Source organism: Erithacus rubecula (assembly GCF_903797595.1).
Source record: "Erithacus rubecula genome assembly, chromosome: 5".
NCBI lineage: Eukaryota > Metazoa > Chordata > Aves > Passeriformes > Muscicapidae > Erithacus > Erithacus rubecula.
In genome coordinates this window covers 24693816-24709386 of record NC_136687.1, presented here as the reverse complement: position 1 = coordinate 24709386, position 15571 = coordinate 24693816, and the positions used below count along the sequence as shown (strand labels likewise).

Genomic DNA, 15571 nt, shown 5'->3' with positions numbered 1-15571 from the left:
AAGCTCTTAACACAGGGTATTTGAAACTCAAGCAGAAGGAAAAGGGCAGGAGTAAGATATGAGATAATCACAGCTCTAGGCCATTATTGACATTGGACTGAAGGCTTTAACAACCTCTTCACAGAGTAGAATTTAATGGCTTTCACTAGAGAAGTATCAAAGCCCTTGTATCTACTGTCAGTTTTTGGTACATTGACATCAATGTATTTGCATCTGTCTTATTCTGCTGTCTTTGGGCTTTCAGATCTGATGTCTGGCCAAAAAAAAGATGATGTCAGATGCTGTAAATGTGTTTTGTCTTCTGTAAAGTAGCAATTTTTTGAGAAAAATGAAGAGGTGATATTGTCTACTTGCCATCATGCTTAAACTAGCAAAACGTAGGCAAGATTTAGGGATCAATTTAATGCAGTTTTACTTTCCATGCTTTATCTTTAGAATCCTGACAAGTCATACTGTCACCAAAACTCCACGTTTTACAGTATTTTGAATCAAGAGAAATAATTTCTCAGATAATTTGAAAATATTGGGTAGGGTTTGCTTTGAAGATGGCAATCTTAAAGAAGAGTAGTAATTCCAAAATTGAGTTGAATTTTTGGTTTTAGACTCTCCACATTTTCTGTGGATTTCCATGAATTTTTCATGCACTACAACTCACTCTTACCATTAGAATTTCAGGTACAGATGGAGTGGTTTCCATGGACCTGCTATGAGCCATGTGCCACAGATTCAATCCATAGGCTGCAAGCTGGCATTTGGCATTGTGCTAAAGCCACCAGTCTGTTCTGAAATGAGGCCAAGCTTCATGGAAAACCTTGATTTCTCATTCTTGTGTCTACACATTTGCCATGTTGTTGAAGATATTTTGCTGTTTTTCAGTAGAACATAATTTAATATTAGATAAAAAACATATTAAGAAATTATAAAATTCTAAACCCACATTGTCAACATATTGTCAGCAAGTATTCAAATATCTGATTTCTCTTATAATTCTTATATATTTTCCATGCTTCAAGAAAACCTTAGTATTGCTTTAATTCTCTTTTCCAGTAAAATATATTGGTTGGAAATATATCTTAAATTTGATCTGTTCCAAACATTTGTTCAGCAAAACTGACTGATGGTTACCCACTTCTGGATCCAAGTTTATTACAAGAAAAACATAAATGAATCCTCTGTGGAAATTTCCAAGATTTCTGGAGAGGAAATGCAATATCCTCTTTGTAGCAGAGAATAAGCAGATATTCCAGTCTCAAATTTGCTACCAGCTTTCCTATGTAACTTTGGATAAGTCACTAAATTTCCGCTGGCAATTTTCTTGCTTTGTAAAATAATATTAACTTGCCACCCAATAATTTGACAACTATGAGTGCAAAATACTTGCTTGCAAAATACTCTGAAAAAATCTGATGGAAAATGTTATGCAAGTCCACACTTCTGCTAGCCAAAGAGAATATTTACAATAGGTCCATATTTTATGTAGTGAAATGGAAAAAATGTTCAAGTGTAAAACTAGATGAGACCAAGGTGGATCTAAAATTAAATGCAGGAGGTATTTTTTGACCTTTCAACTGAAATTATATAAGCACTCTTAGGTTATAAATAGTCCTTTGTTTTCCTTCTCTTTGTCTAATAATCAGAAGAAACACAGGGCTGGTTGTTTGTTGTAAGGAGATAGGGCAATGCTTTAGAGTGGAAACAATTGTGCACTGTTCTTTATTTATACCATTCCTATAAAGTTTGCAACTAATATTTGTTGCATTGCTTAGCACTTTTTTATCTTCAAACAGCTACAGAAATAAAGTTTCTATTCCTGAAAATGACAACAACAGAAGAAAACAAAAACAGACACCAGTCCATTTCCAGCATGAAAGTTTCTTTCTTCTTTCCTGTTTTGATAGGTCTGAAGAGCCAAAAAGACAGTGCCAGACTGTTGTCAAACTGACACATGAACACTTGTATTTTATTCCCTATTTTTATTATTAATCTTCAGAAACAAAACATGAAATGTGTTCACCTTAAAATGAAAGTATCTATATTAGCATTAAGAAATGTGATACTGAATTCTTCACAGAATGATGTGTATGCATGCTTACAAATCAGTAGCAATTTAATTTTGTATTAAAAAAAAAAGAGTTTAACCAACAGAAACAACTGAAAACTTATCCTGAAGTCAAGTAAGTGGCATTTGAAAAAAAAAAAACAACAGAATAAGAAAATATTTTTTCTATTTTGTTTTCACACTTTCCATGATTTCTCTGGGGTTTGTATTATGGAAATAATATTATTGACATTATGTGACAATGTATGTGAGGCAAATGGCTTTATTAGATACTGCATTTTGTTTCATTTAAATTTTTAATCACCTTTCAAACCCATTTTGTTGGCTCCATAACTTTTCACTGATAGCAAGTATGATTCTCCACAGTAAGTTGGAATAAGCAGGCTGCAGCAAAGAATACATGATTAGGCTTGCATAATAACAGGCATCAGGGTTTGAAAACCAGGTACAGTGCAGTACTGTCCAGTCTCTGCAGGCTACTTAGAAATGCACTGGAAACTAATCAGACCTTGATTACTTCAATCCTGACACATTGGCTTAACTCCCGTTTTCCCTGGTTATGTTGAGAAAACCTGTCATATTATGTGTAATCCAGTCCTCTGAGTTTAAGCAAATTAAACACTGGGGATCAAATTCACACATAATGTAAGACCATGAACTTAATAGAATTATACCAAAGATCTTTTATTCTCAGGGATGTTGTTTGATGACTCTTTTACATAGTGATTTGTGGATTTATGAAGCAGTTTAGTGGCCCTGACGACTTTGCTCCATTATGTCCAAAAATCTTGCTCCATCCTCTATTTTGAATGTTTGCAATTATTTAATATAATTAATCCAACTTACAGAGGAAAGAAAGTTCTGTCTCTGTGACAACTCAATCTTGAGTTTCTTTGCTGAAACTGTCAACAGGATACCAACTAATGCCAAATTTGATACCATTTTTATAAAGTAGGCACTTGTCCACAGTGAGCTGGATTAAGGCCACTTACCTAATGGTATTCTCAGGGCAGGAATTTATCTTTAGATGTTACTGCTGATGACAGATTTTTACTAGTAACCATAGATCTTCCTTTGAAATAGTAATAATAATAATTTAAAAAAAAAAAAATAGTGACTTCAGAATGTTTCCTGTAAAGAAAGCCTGTGGATCTAGGTTCTATAGGCTCCAATTATTTTATTCTAGCATCATGAAATGTAAGGCATATCCAAGCATGAACATGCCACACTTCAGGTGCTGTTAGGTGGCTGTAGAAATGTCAGTAGTTCTGTCTTCATTTGAATGACTTCCTCAGCATAGCAGGGGAACAATAAACAGGCCTTAATTTCCCACCTTAAAAAAAAAAAAAAAAAAAAATAGCAACATCTGCTAAGGAAAGGGGAATTCTAAGATGAGTTCCCAGCTGAACTCTGTTGTTGGTTCTCTCAGAGATTTGCTATGTGACCTCAAGTTAGTTATTTAACAACCTTGTGCCTATTATCACGTGTGTAAATTCAATATACTCATGCTGCTCTACCTTGGAGAAAGGCATGGGCCTGAAGAGAAACTGAGATTATTACATTAACCGTGTTGTATAAAGGCCACATGTGAATTTGTGAGTGAGCACTTGCACACGTGGTGTGGACGCAGTCCCAAAACTGCATTTGTGAAGATAAATGTTATCTGAATGAATGGCAATACCAAGCACCAACTGTGGGCAGTAAATCACATTCCAGCCTACTGATCTGGATTTTGCAAGCGCCTGGGTTCCTATGTACCTCTGATTAGGTGGGGTGAGCATGTCCCAAAGCACAGTGCCGCCGTCACTGTCACACATCTACGTCCTCCTGCCCGCACTCTGCCTCCCTGCCCTTCACCCTGCTGCCTGCCGCTATGGTTATGCTCGCACTGGGGCCGGGTTTCTCAGCCCCGTGGCCATTCCAGGCCCGGCTGCTAAAGCCCCACGGCCCCTCTCGCAGCCCCCCCGCGCCCCTCGGCCCCGCAGCGCATTGGCTGCGGCGGCGGCCGCCCCGCCGGGTGCCCCGTGCCGGGCACTCCTCTGACCTTCCCTTCCCTGCCCGTCCCTTCCCTTCCCCGGCGCTGTCAGAGCGGATCAGCGGGCGAGGCGCTGCGATGGAGCGGCGAGCGGCGACGGCAGCCGCCGGGAGAGGAGGAAGAGGAGGAGGAGGAGGAAGGGAGAGATTAGCGCGGTGCCGGCTGGCGCAGAGGCGCGGCTGAGCGCTCCAGCGGGAGCCCGGGCCCTGCGGACCGTGCGAGCGGCACAGGCGGAAGGAGCGGAGATGCGGCCGCTCTCCCCGCGCTGCTGAAGCTCCCGGTCACTCGCCCGGAGGAGGGAGGCCGGGAAGGTCCGTCCTTCTGCTGCTCTGCGGGCGTAAAGGGTGCCGGTGCAGTCCCCTCCTCTTGCTTTTATCCCAGCCCCGGAGCAGGAGCCGCCGCCGCCCCCTATCCCTTCCTGCGCTCTTCCCACCATGAGCGGGGCTGTTTTCACCTTATAAAGATGGCGGTGTGGGATCGCTGCAACCTTTAGACTAATGACTGTCAGAAACATCGCCTCCATCTGTAATATGGTGAGTGCTGGCGGGGGGCGGGCGGCACGGCAGCCCCTGCGGGGGCCGGCCGGGGGTGCTGCCCCGGCGCGCAGCCCAACGCGCGGCTCCGTCCCCTGCCCGGCGGCGGGGGAGCCGGGCGGGCTGCGCAGGGAAGTGCCTGGGATGGAGTTGGCCGGCGGAGAGTGACGATGTCCCGAGAAGTTTTCCTGGAGCAGCCCGGGCGTAGGGCGGGGAGGGACGGAGATGCAGAAGCGGTGCGAGGCCCCCCCGGAGCGGGTCTGACCCCGGCCGGGGCGCGCTGCGGACGGAGCCGTGGCCCGCCCTTCCTCCGCCCGCCCTTCCTCCTGCGCTAATAATACTGCGAAAGGACCAAAGTTGGGTCCTGAATCCACATTAAATCAGGGTCACCCAGTTTAACCCTCTCAGGCAGGCACCCTGTGGTGTCCTAGGGCCAGGAACGCCCCCGATTACCCAGGATAGGAGGATGTTTAGATGCCTAATAACACTCACTTGGATCCCGATGCTAGAAGCCCGGTCTGGGGAGTCTTGGCTTTAGAGCTGACAGGGTTTAACTTGTACTGCATGCTGCTCGAAAAGGAGTGGTGTTTGTAACGTCCTATTGAATCACTTTGCCTTCTCTAAACCAGAGTAGGCAATGAGGAGGGAATAAGGAAATATTTCTATTTTTGTTTGTGATGTTCAATTTGCTACTTTTCTCCCCGTGGAACAGTTGAAATGATGCTTTCTGTGTTGTGTTTGGGCTTAATTTTAGTTCTAATAAACTTGGAGCAACTAATTTGGTTTAGGTTTTTGAAACTTCTTGGTGGGAGGAGGAAAAGCTCAAACTTTATCAAAGACTTTTTAATACAGTGAGGCAGTAGCAAACTTGCCAAAGAAACGGTTGCATGCTAAGCATCCCAATGCAAACAGAAGAGAATCCTGGTTTTGTTCATTTTGGTTTTTTAGTCTGTATTTTTCACCCTTATTTCCAGGTTCTTCAAGAGCAGCCACACACAGTTGTCAGCTTCCCTCCATGTGGTGCCCCAGCATGCCTTGTGCTGCTAATGCCACACATACCATTCATCTGCCCTGGAGAATGGAGCCTGTCTCTGGGGTAAGGCAAAGGCACAGCCCCAGAAGCCTGGCTCCTGTGGGGTCTGAGTGAGGGAGTGCAGATTGCAAGCCTGCTCCCCTTCCACGTGTCCACACTTCCACCTAAGTCTGTTTGCTCTTTTGTTGCAAATGAAATGCCTGGGAAATCCCATGCATAGTTTTGATTTGAACCTCAGTCCTCCCTTTGAAATACCTACTCTAAATGCAGAGAGGATGAGCTAGTCCTGTGGCTAAAAAAATGAATACAAAATCCAGTGCTCACCTTTCTTCACCAACAGTAACTAGTTTTCTGAATTTTAAATTTTTCTTAATGATTTCCAGTCCAGTGAGTCACAAATACTGCTAAGAGAGGCTCAGGAAATGGTACAGACTGAGGAGAAAATCCTGGTACACTTACCATCTCTCTGAGGCAGGCTCCAGTTTTTGCTGCTGGTTAATGGTGGATGTGATGCCTTGCAAACTGTTTAAAAGAGCACCACATGAAGGGGAGCTGGACACTCATAGGCGGGTGTAAGACCTTGGTATAAAGTACTAGGAACTCTGATTTTTTCATGTGCTTCAGACTGATGCACTTGTATGCAGCACACTTCTCCCAAAGAGTGAACAGACTCACAGCAGAACTCATGAGGTTATTGTAATGGTGTGCTGCTCAGCTGTCGCTGCCAGTACATCCTGCAAAAGTAGCATCTGAGAGATGGAGAGACTGAAGGGAAGAAGGAGAGCCCCAAACAAAAGGCATACAAGGATTCATACTTCAAGGCAACTCTAGCTCATGGTACTGTGACAGAAGGTGCAGTCAATTTAATGTTAATGATGTTTTAAGGCTGCATATTCCTTGAGATCTGTGTACTTGGCTTTTAGAGATGCTATGTTGTGTTTGGTACATTTAATTTTTTTTCTGGATAACCAGGGACTCAACGTTCTTTTAGGCAAAAACAATGGAGTTTTCAGACAGCTGCAGGAATTTGGGGCTCTAAGAAAAATACAAATTCTTGCAAGTGTCGGCGACATTGCATTATGGCTCCTCCAAAAACATGTCCACTCTGATGAGGTGATGGACTTGAACTCAGTGATTTATAGAAGGAGCTATGACAACCTTCCAGAAGGCTAGAGGTATAACAGCAAACCTTTTGCCTTTTTAAAACCTAAATATTTGCATTGGTAGCTTGATTTAGAACATCTGTAGAAATCTATATAGAAAGATGCTGAGATACTCATTCCCAGACCTTGTTCCTGCACTATAATGCATTGCTTGAAAACTGAGCTACTGACAATTTATGGACTAAGAAATAGCTCTGCAGTTCTTAAGTAATACAGTCTGCTTTTCTATGTTATGCTACATACTAGTAGGTTTCTAAGTTTTTTAACCTGGTTGAATTCAATAATTTAAAAAAGGTGTTCTGGACTTTATTTTTTCCCATTCCACTTTAGGGTGTTCACAGAGGGTTTTTGAAAAAAAAGAAACCAAAATCCAAATGATGGTGTCTGGGTGATTTTCGGGAGTGGCAGGGGGAGTAGGGGAAGAGAGATAGAAGCGGCAATTGGTCCTGAAATACTTGTCCCTCCCTGAATGCAACTTAGATTAAGGTTTCAATGATAGTCCTTACCTGACAAAGTTTTTTGTGTGTGTTTGTCCAATGTTTTCTCTCATGTCCTGAAGGGAAAAAACCTATGGAAATTTAGCTGAATGAATTAAAAAACCTGGCTAGCCAGCATTTTTTTATATATCTTTGCTATTAAGTTAACTGCCTGATATTTGGCATCTTGGGCTGTAATTTTGATCTCCTGAAGATGGTAGAGATTACTAGTCTTTTCAGGAAGGATCAAAACAAATGCAGTGAAGCAAAAAGACAGGGACAGTATTTAACTCACTTGCAAAAGATACTTAGTGCTATATATTTGCTGGATAAGCTCTCACATGCTGAGACAGACACAGTAGGAGCTAGCCAGTAAGTAAAAAATACTTGGCGGGGGAAGTTTCCACTTGGCACATTTACTTGCAGTAAATATTTAAATGCCCAACTTTCTAGAATCAAACACAATTCCTCTATTGTCCTTTACCAAGTTTGTACCCAAAATTATAATAATAGCAATAGTTCTAGTTGTTATTCACTGATTTGCTTTGTGAGAACTAAGAGCTAAAACTGAATGGGTGGAGGGGATGAAGGCAACTGAGCCTGAAGGAATCAGTGGGATTTTTATGTGGATGTGATGGCCATGTTCACTGAGAAGGTAGGTCTAGTACCCAAGTCTAGTTCAACTTACCTGCCCTTCAGCCCCTGTAAAAGCTCAATCACTCTGTCTGCACACCATGTTCACCTCTGAGGGATGTATACAACAGGCGGTTGTCATATTTTATGCAGGACAGGTACAACAGCTGTGAAGAAGCATAAGATACATTGAAAAAACTCTATTCGAGGGAATGCCAGCAGCCAATGCCTTGCAACACTTGTAGACAGCAGGCACCAGCTAGGGATGTGATGTAGCCCCTCCAATGCTGTAATTCTCTTTGCTTACTGTTTCTGTGAAATAACCCAGTGACTCAAGTACCAAATGCTGGTTCAAATGTAGACAGGCATGCTGGCATTTCATGCTTACTGGAATCTTCTGCAGTTTATTTCTCTGTTGATGAGCTGTTGGTACAGCCTTGAGTTCTGAGTTAAGCTCATGCTGCAGCTGTGGCCTAGGGATATTACTGTTATGTGCAGTGAAGGGCATCTAACCATATCAGAATGTATTGACATACATTTATACTGATCTGGCTAACAAGCTCTGAGAAACGTATTTCTCTCTTCTAGAATTCTGTTGAGAACAGGTTTCTAATTCCCCCCTTTCATAATTTCAAATATTCCAATTAGAACTTCATAGTGTTCTGACAATTAATGGACAGAATAATCTAAATACATTTGGATTTCTCTGATACAAGGTATCATCTGAGATAGTTCACAGTTACTCCTGGTAGTCATTGTATAGATAATTTGGAAAAAAAAGTTGCAATTCCTTGGATTAATTTTGGAGTTTCACATTACTCTTTCTTCTTATAGTCTCATAGTTACAAGTTTCAGAAAAATAGCAGGTTTTCTGCATGAAAAAATTCACACAATTCTTCAGCAATTATGTGAACACCTGTGAATTACAGCTTTCAGTTTTAAACAAACAAACAAACAAGCAAGCAAACAAACAGAGTTCCTAATTAGCCTAGAAACTTGTTGTAGAGAAAAAACATACAAGCCTAGGAGTCTCTACATCCAGGAAAAAATAGGAATAAATATTGGAATTTTTTGTTTATTTAATATAATGATTTTAGAGACTCATTGCAGGATTTCTTTGAATATAGGGCATTGGCAGAATGAAGATTCAAACTACAAGCAGATTTGGAAAATACTCTATACAGAAAAAACCTGTACAATTTTAATGCTGAAAAAATACTAAAATCCTACTTCATACAGGAATCATAAGAATATTACTTGGTTACAGAATTGATCACTATTATTTTCAACTGGATTTATTCATTTGAACAATCTGCAATGTATTTTTCTTCATGTCTTATATGTCTTCCCATAAATACAGATAAAGGCAAAGTAATACATGCCAGACAATAAAAACAGTTGTCTGAAGGCATATTTAGATTGATAAAGGAATATAAATTTTTACATCTGATGAGATTAGAGAGCTCAAGCAATGCAGTTTTAGAAGCATAGTTTCAAGAGTGCACAATTTCAATATGACACGTAGAATATAGAAGCAAAAATATGAAAAGCATGGAGAATATGAAGTCTAATCATTGGAATAGTTTTCTGAGGTAATGAGAAACTTGAGGGTGTGGCTGACAAATGGCTACTGGTCTAACAGACAGAAAGTGTGCATTCCATCAGAAGATGAACAGAAGTCCACAAAAGATATTTGGAGTATATGCAAAATGAGAAATATCCTAATACATAATTCCCGAAGTACAACCTCAAGTAATGGCTGAGGCTTGTTTTGCATGAATACCTGGTAATGGCTAAAGTGGTTATTATGTACTTACTACCTGTTAGGGAAGCAAGCACAAAAGGACAACTCCTGAACACAATATCTAGTGTACAGTGTGATTCTTCTAGATGGCTTCATATTGCTGAATTAAGAGTAAACCAGTGGTTATGCTAAACACCTCAATAAAGGAACCTCTTAGTTACAGCTCAGCAAGGTTCTGATGGGTTTGAAGAGCTGCAGTCTGTGGAATCTAAGTCCTGGCCAGTCAGAGAAGCAGTCAGCCAATTCTCTTCAGCTCACCTTCCTTTAGCCTCAGAAACTGTCCTTGGTTGGCTGTTTTGTAGATTATGTACTGAATACCCCAGGATATCAGTGCTTCTGGGGAAGAAGCATCCCCACTGTCAGCCACTGTAAGCATCTTCTTGGGTATGCACAGTCCTTGCAGAAAAGGCTGATTTGCTAAGGGTTTTAAAGCAACCATTACTGGATATTGCATGTTTCAGTAATTTAATTGATTTTTTGATTTCACAATTAATGGTCTCATAATAGTTGTATATAAAATATCCTAGGACAATAAAGTCTCTAACTGTCCACTGAAAATTATAAACCTGTGTTATTTCTGATATGTCAGCCAAAGTTGGAGATTTCCAATGACAGGAACTACATCACATTTCCTTATGTCTTACTGGAATCTACATTTCAGTAATTTGAGCTTTGTACTTCTCATCCTGTCTATTACTGAGACCAAGAACAGACTAGCTCCTTTCTGTAACAAACTGTAGACTTGAAAATATTGCCATGCCTTTTTCTGCATTATGTAGCCTTTTCTGTCTTATGCAACATAACCCCATTCAACCCTTTCTTATAGGTCACTTTTCTCTAGAGTTGAGTATTCCATTTTGACTGGCTTCTTTTGGATTCTTCCCAGTTACCTTCATCTTCCTTGAAGTGAAGCACCCAAACCTGGCTGTAAGATGTCTTACCACTGACAAGTTAAACAGGAACTTAGACTACCACCTGCAAGAATTTATTATGTTGTAACATTTGTTGTTGTGGGTTTAGGGATTTTTTAAGAATAATACTGCATACCTGTGGCTTATTCATCTTACACTAGACAGAGACTTTTCTTTTCTTTCTTTATTTTCTGAAACACTACCACCTTAGTCAGCTGTTTCCCATTTTGTTCATGGTAATTCTTCTCTTCATGTGCAGAATCTTGTGCTTGTCTCAGCTCCTTAGAGGATTTCTCTAAAATAAAAATACTGTCAGTCTTTTTTTTTTTTTTTTTTTTTTTTTTTTAAATTCTAAACCTGTCCTGCAACATAGCTGCAGCCCTCATTACTCACCTTGTATGGAGATACAATTTCCTAGGTCTGTCTCCAGGTTATCAGAGTGTTCCTTCTGGTACAGCTGTGAAAAAGTTCAGAAGGTACCTTGCTTATAAAATACTCTGAAGCACCACATATGCAGTCTAGATGGTCTAGACAAAAACGTTACTGAAGAAGTTGTAGTTTGTAAGCAAATCTTAGTTTCATTTTGGCTCATGAGACCATCTTGATGCCATGTGTTCTGAAGAAGGAAACTGGCCAAAACCAATGGTTTTGCTACTTCTTCCAGCAAAAGTCTGGGTGCCACTAATCCAAGAACATTAAACTGGGAATACAGACTCGCAAGAGAATATTGAGTTGCAGTTTGGTAAAAGCTGTCTAATCCTGGAAAGTTTAAAGGTCAATATTTTTTTAAAATTACTTATGTATATAGACACTGGACTTACAACACTTCACTAGAATCTTACTTGCAGCACTTGGTTCTTTATGCTTTGAGAAAACCAAGTTTAACAGCTATGTAAGATTGAGTACCTTAAAAACTTTGTCCAAGGTTTTAAATGGTTCAGGATTTCAGTTCTTGCAATTTTAATCAGTTTCTTGGAAACCACACAGTAAAGTGTTGAAGTTATTTGTGGTATATGCAATACTTAGATCTGTAAATAGAGATCGTTTAGTGCACCCAGCAACAAAAAAGGCTTCTCCTTTCAAGCTCTTATAATTTACCTTAATGATCAGAAGACTCTTTGGAAAAAATGCACTAAAATAATTTATTTTTATATATTTTGATAAATCATCTTTCCTAAAAAATTTGAATGCACAGTGGCTTTTCAGTCAGTCAAGGTTCTTTTGCCTTCTTTTGGTTCTTTATGATCCCCTCTGCATTTTTATAGAATCATCTTTTTCCTCTTTCTTCTTGAGGCAAAAAAAGGCCTAAAATAGCTTTGCTGGAGGAATAAAAAGCATTTCTTCCTAGAATGAAGAGAGGGCTAATCTGGTTAAATTCAGCAATCTTGTGAGACTTACACTTTAAAAACTTACAGGTTTGGCATTTAATATCTATGAGTTTTTAAGAAGTCTGGTTTGGGTATTTCAGTTACTCACCATATCTCTGAGAAAACTGAGATTGTTCCTGAGAAGAGTGAAAGTCCATGTGTGCTGCATGCTATGTTATTGCTAGCTCTCCTTTTACTCCTGATTCTTTCTGTTGCTTCTGGGAGCTAATTTTGGGTTTTATTTACAGTTGCCTCTTCTATTTTGAGTTATCCATCACTGCCATTTGCTGGCCAGGAGGCTTTCCCCATCTTTCTTTATCTTCTTTTTTCCTTCCCTTCCATGTGCTGTGCCTTCCAAAATCCTTAAACTCAGGCTGCCTAGCCCTGAAGCCATGTCTATTTTTACTCTAATTTCTCTGCTACCAGCCCAAACATCACCGTTAGTTTGTCTTAAGTCTTCAGTTTCTCCCTTCAGAAAACTATTGTGTTGCTCTCACTTTCCCAGAATACTAGGAAAAAAGAAATCTTGTCTATGAATGTATATGATCTGAAACCCTATGTTGTGGACCAGCCATCTTCCTTCATTGATTTCTTGCTCTTTGTGTATTTGTTAAGTTTCTGTTATAATTATTCAATTTTTATGTGCTTTCCCCTTATATTTTTTTAGATTTTCTTGTGAACAAGATATTTCTTCTTATTTCTTTTTATCTTTGTCTTTTCTGTATAAAGAAAATTTTAATTAATTTTGGTTTTTGTACTGTGTTTCTGTTTATTTAGTGATACCCACTGAAAAATCCTAATTTCTTTACTGTGCTCATTTACTTTAAATTAAATACATGTGTATTTCAAGAAAGTTAGTGCCATTCTTATGGCTCTGTCACAGTACAAAGTTTAGTCTGATTTGCTGTCTTCTGTTGACACTATCTTCCATATTAGCTCTTGTCCATTTCTCATCCTCCATTGAATAACTGGAGATTTTTAGATTACTTTGCTACATGTGGTTTAATGAACTAATCTGATGACTTCTTTTTTATTCTGAAGTTGTTTTTTTATATATATATATGTGTTAAAGTGTAAAGGAACAGCAGGGTTTTTTCCTAATCTGTTTCATGTGATGCAAAGCACAAATGAAACTCTTAGAAATATTATCAGAAATTTTAACTGAAAAGAAAACCAGCAGTCTAATTCTTTGGAAGGTCTAGGGCCGAATAACAAGGGGAAAAAATTTAGGTCATATGGGCCGAATGTTTTTGGAGCCATGCTGTGGCAAAAATCTTGGCCAGACTGACCTGTGCTTGGCTATGTCTCCAGCTGAAGTCCTTGCTATTTACAAGGGCTGAATACTGATTGCTGAATTAAATGCTAAAACTGAGAAATCAAGGTTCCAACACCACAGAATACATAGCAGGAGTTTCCACATTGACCTAGTTCTCACTCTCATAAGATCTCAGACACTCCCCTGCATTTTCTCCACTAGTCTATTCTTTTAAGAAGGAGCCAGTCTCCTTTGCTGTCTCTATATTCTGATATGACTTTATTTAATACTCCCAAACCCCACTTTGTTGACTTATGCAGCCTCTCTTCATTTCAGGGTCTGTAGCTACACTGCTGCTTCTGCTTATTTTTATGGAACTACAGTAGATTCAGCTGTGGTAGTATATTTCTCCTAGCTGAAGCATTTATGAAACCATAGAGTGTGGTTGAACTAAAATGTATGAGCAGGTTTTCACTGTAGAAGTAGTCAAAATGACTTTCTGGGAGTGAGAGCAAACACAAACATGCTGAAAACCATGTTAAATAGTCATGGTTGATGTTTGCTGTAGGTTAAGATCAGTAGACCAACTAATATGTTTTCCATTTGATATGGTTGATTTAAACTGAATTCTGAACCACCTTTAACATATCCCTAATAACATATTTTTTCCAATTTAAGCCTGGATTGGGTGAACAATTTCTTGCATACTTTCTTGGAAAAATTTTCTTCTTCTGTCCTCATGTCCACTGCTTATTGAAGAGACTTCATTTGCAAAACATGTGATTTAAATGCAATGTGACATGGTTTGAGTTTTACTAAGTAGTCTGTCTACATTTTTTTTCTCCATATAAGAAATATATCCTTCTTGGAAGCATCAGGTCTCTGTGCTTCTTACCCATGTTCCTAGACTTCTTTTTCTATGGATTTAACAGTATCTTCTTGGGGACCTCAGAATAAATCAGACTGAAATTGCCTTTGATACAAGAATGCACTACTCCTAATGAAGTCCTAGTGGGTTATGTCAGTTTACTCAAAGATTGAATTTAGCCTCACTGTTTTGTCAGCTCTCTGGCACACTGTATTTTATTTTAAATTTGCAACTACTAAGGCCTGGTTGTGGAGAGGTAAAAAAGCTCCATGATGAGCTGTTATTAAGCATGTGGTTTTTTCAACAGCTGGTACTTTGGAGATTTCCATGCAATGTAGAGTTTTTATATGAAGATTGGTTAGTATACATCACGAATTTGTTTGGTTTTCAGTGATAATTTGTGTGGTAAATCCTGATTCTTGCTCTTTCTCACAATATTTGCAAGAAAAATTAAATATGAGAATGGGTTTGTCCAACCATCTGGCATCCTTTGAAGGAAGAAACCCTGGCCCTGGAGGAAAAGCAAATGAGTAATGTAGGAACAACTAGTTAGCAGTGTTTGTCTAACAGAATACACTAACCTGTAGTTTATGAAAGAGTAGGAGATTACTTTTTAGAGATAGTATTTTCCAGGAACTGTAGAGGGAGAATTTATTTCAGTGTGGAGAATACTCCCTACAAAACTTGAAAAAACACCCATTTCACATTCTTTTAGAGAACTTGACTGTAATGTTAAAAGTGTATTCAAAGAAAACCTTTGCTTTGATCTGAATGCTGTACAATGAGTATTAATATAAAGAGGTTTTTCCTCAGAAGCTACATTAAATCTTCTGTAGTCATGTTTCTCTTGCATCAAACAAGGTTTTGAGTGTAACAGTTTGTTGTTTGCTTCACTGCTGGTATCAGATAGGCAAATATTTATCAGTTTGTTCCCTCTTGGGATGCTTAGCTGAATATGTGCATCTTTGGCAGGGCTGATTTTCCAAGCAATGAAACTAATCTCCATGTGAGACTTACATAATTATCACACTGCCATCTCTGTTGAATGGTAGCCAATAATTGCTTTGTATCAATCAGTCTTTTTTCCAAGTTTCTCACCAAGGCTTAGCAGAGTCTGGTGAGAACATATATCCCTTATAAAGCTTCTCATGAAGACTTGTGCTTGTAAAGTACTTCAGTCTCAAAGGGATTTTCTGGGAAGTAACATACACTTGGTCTGAGCAATGAACTCTGTATATGTAAGAGAAAGAAAGAGAATGAAAAAAGATCTGAGAAGAGAATGTGAAGTATGACATCTTTGGAGTTTTTGTGGAACCTGCCAACTTAAAGGAGTTGTTTTACTTTTAAGGCTTGCAAATTCTCAAAGAGCACCTGTGCTGAGTTTCACACTGCTAATTCTGTTGGCTAAATCTTCTTTTAAAGTATTGGCATGAA

At 39.3% G+C, this 15571-nt stretch overlaps 1 protein-coding gene across 2 annotated transcripts in view; it reads left to right on the top strand.

Moving 5' to 3' along the window:
- Positions 1 to 4068: 4068 nt before the first annotated feature.
- USP46 (ubiquitin specific peptidase 46) overlaps positions 4069 to 15571 on the top strand; it is a 34893-nt gene continuing 23390 nt past the window's right edge. Inside the window, exons 1-2 of one of the 2 annotated variants that reach the window (XM_079306147.1) lie at positions 4100 to 4627; positions 5602 to 5723. In XM_079306147.1, the coding sequence (XP_079162273.1) occupies positions 5643 to 5723 (81 nt within the window). In that variant the 5' untranslated portion in view covers positions 4100 to 4627; positions 5602 to 5642. Of the gene's footprint in view, positions 4628 to 5601; positions 5724 to 15571 lie in introns of both variants that reach the window. The other variant, XM_079306148.1, reaches the window with a different exon arrangement.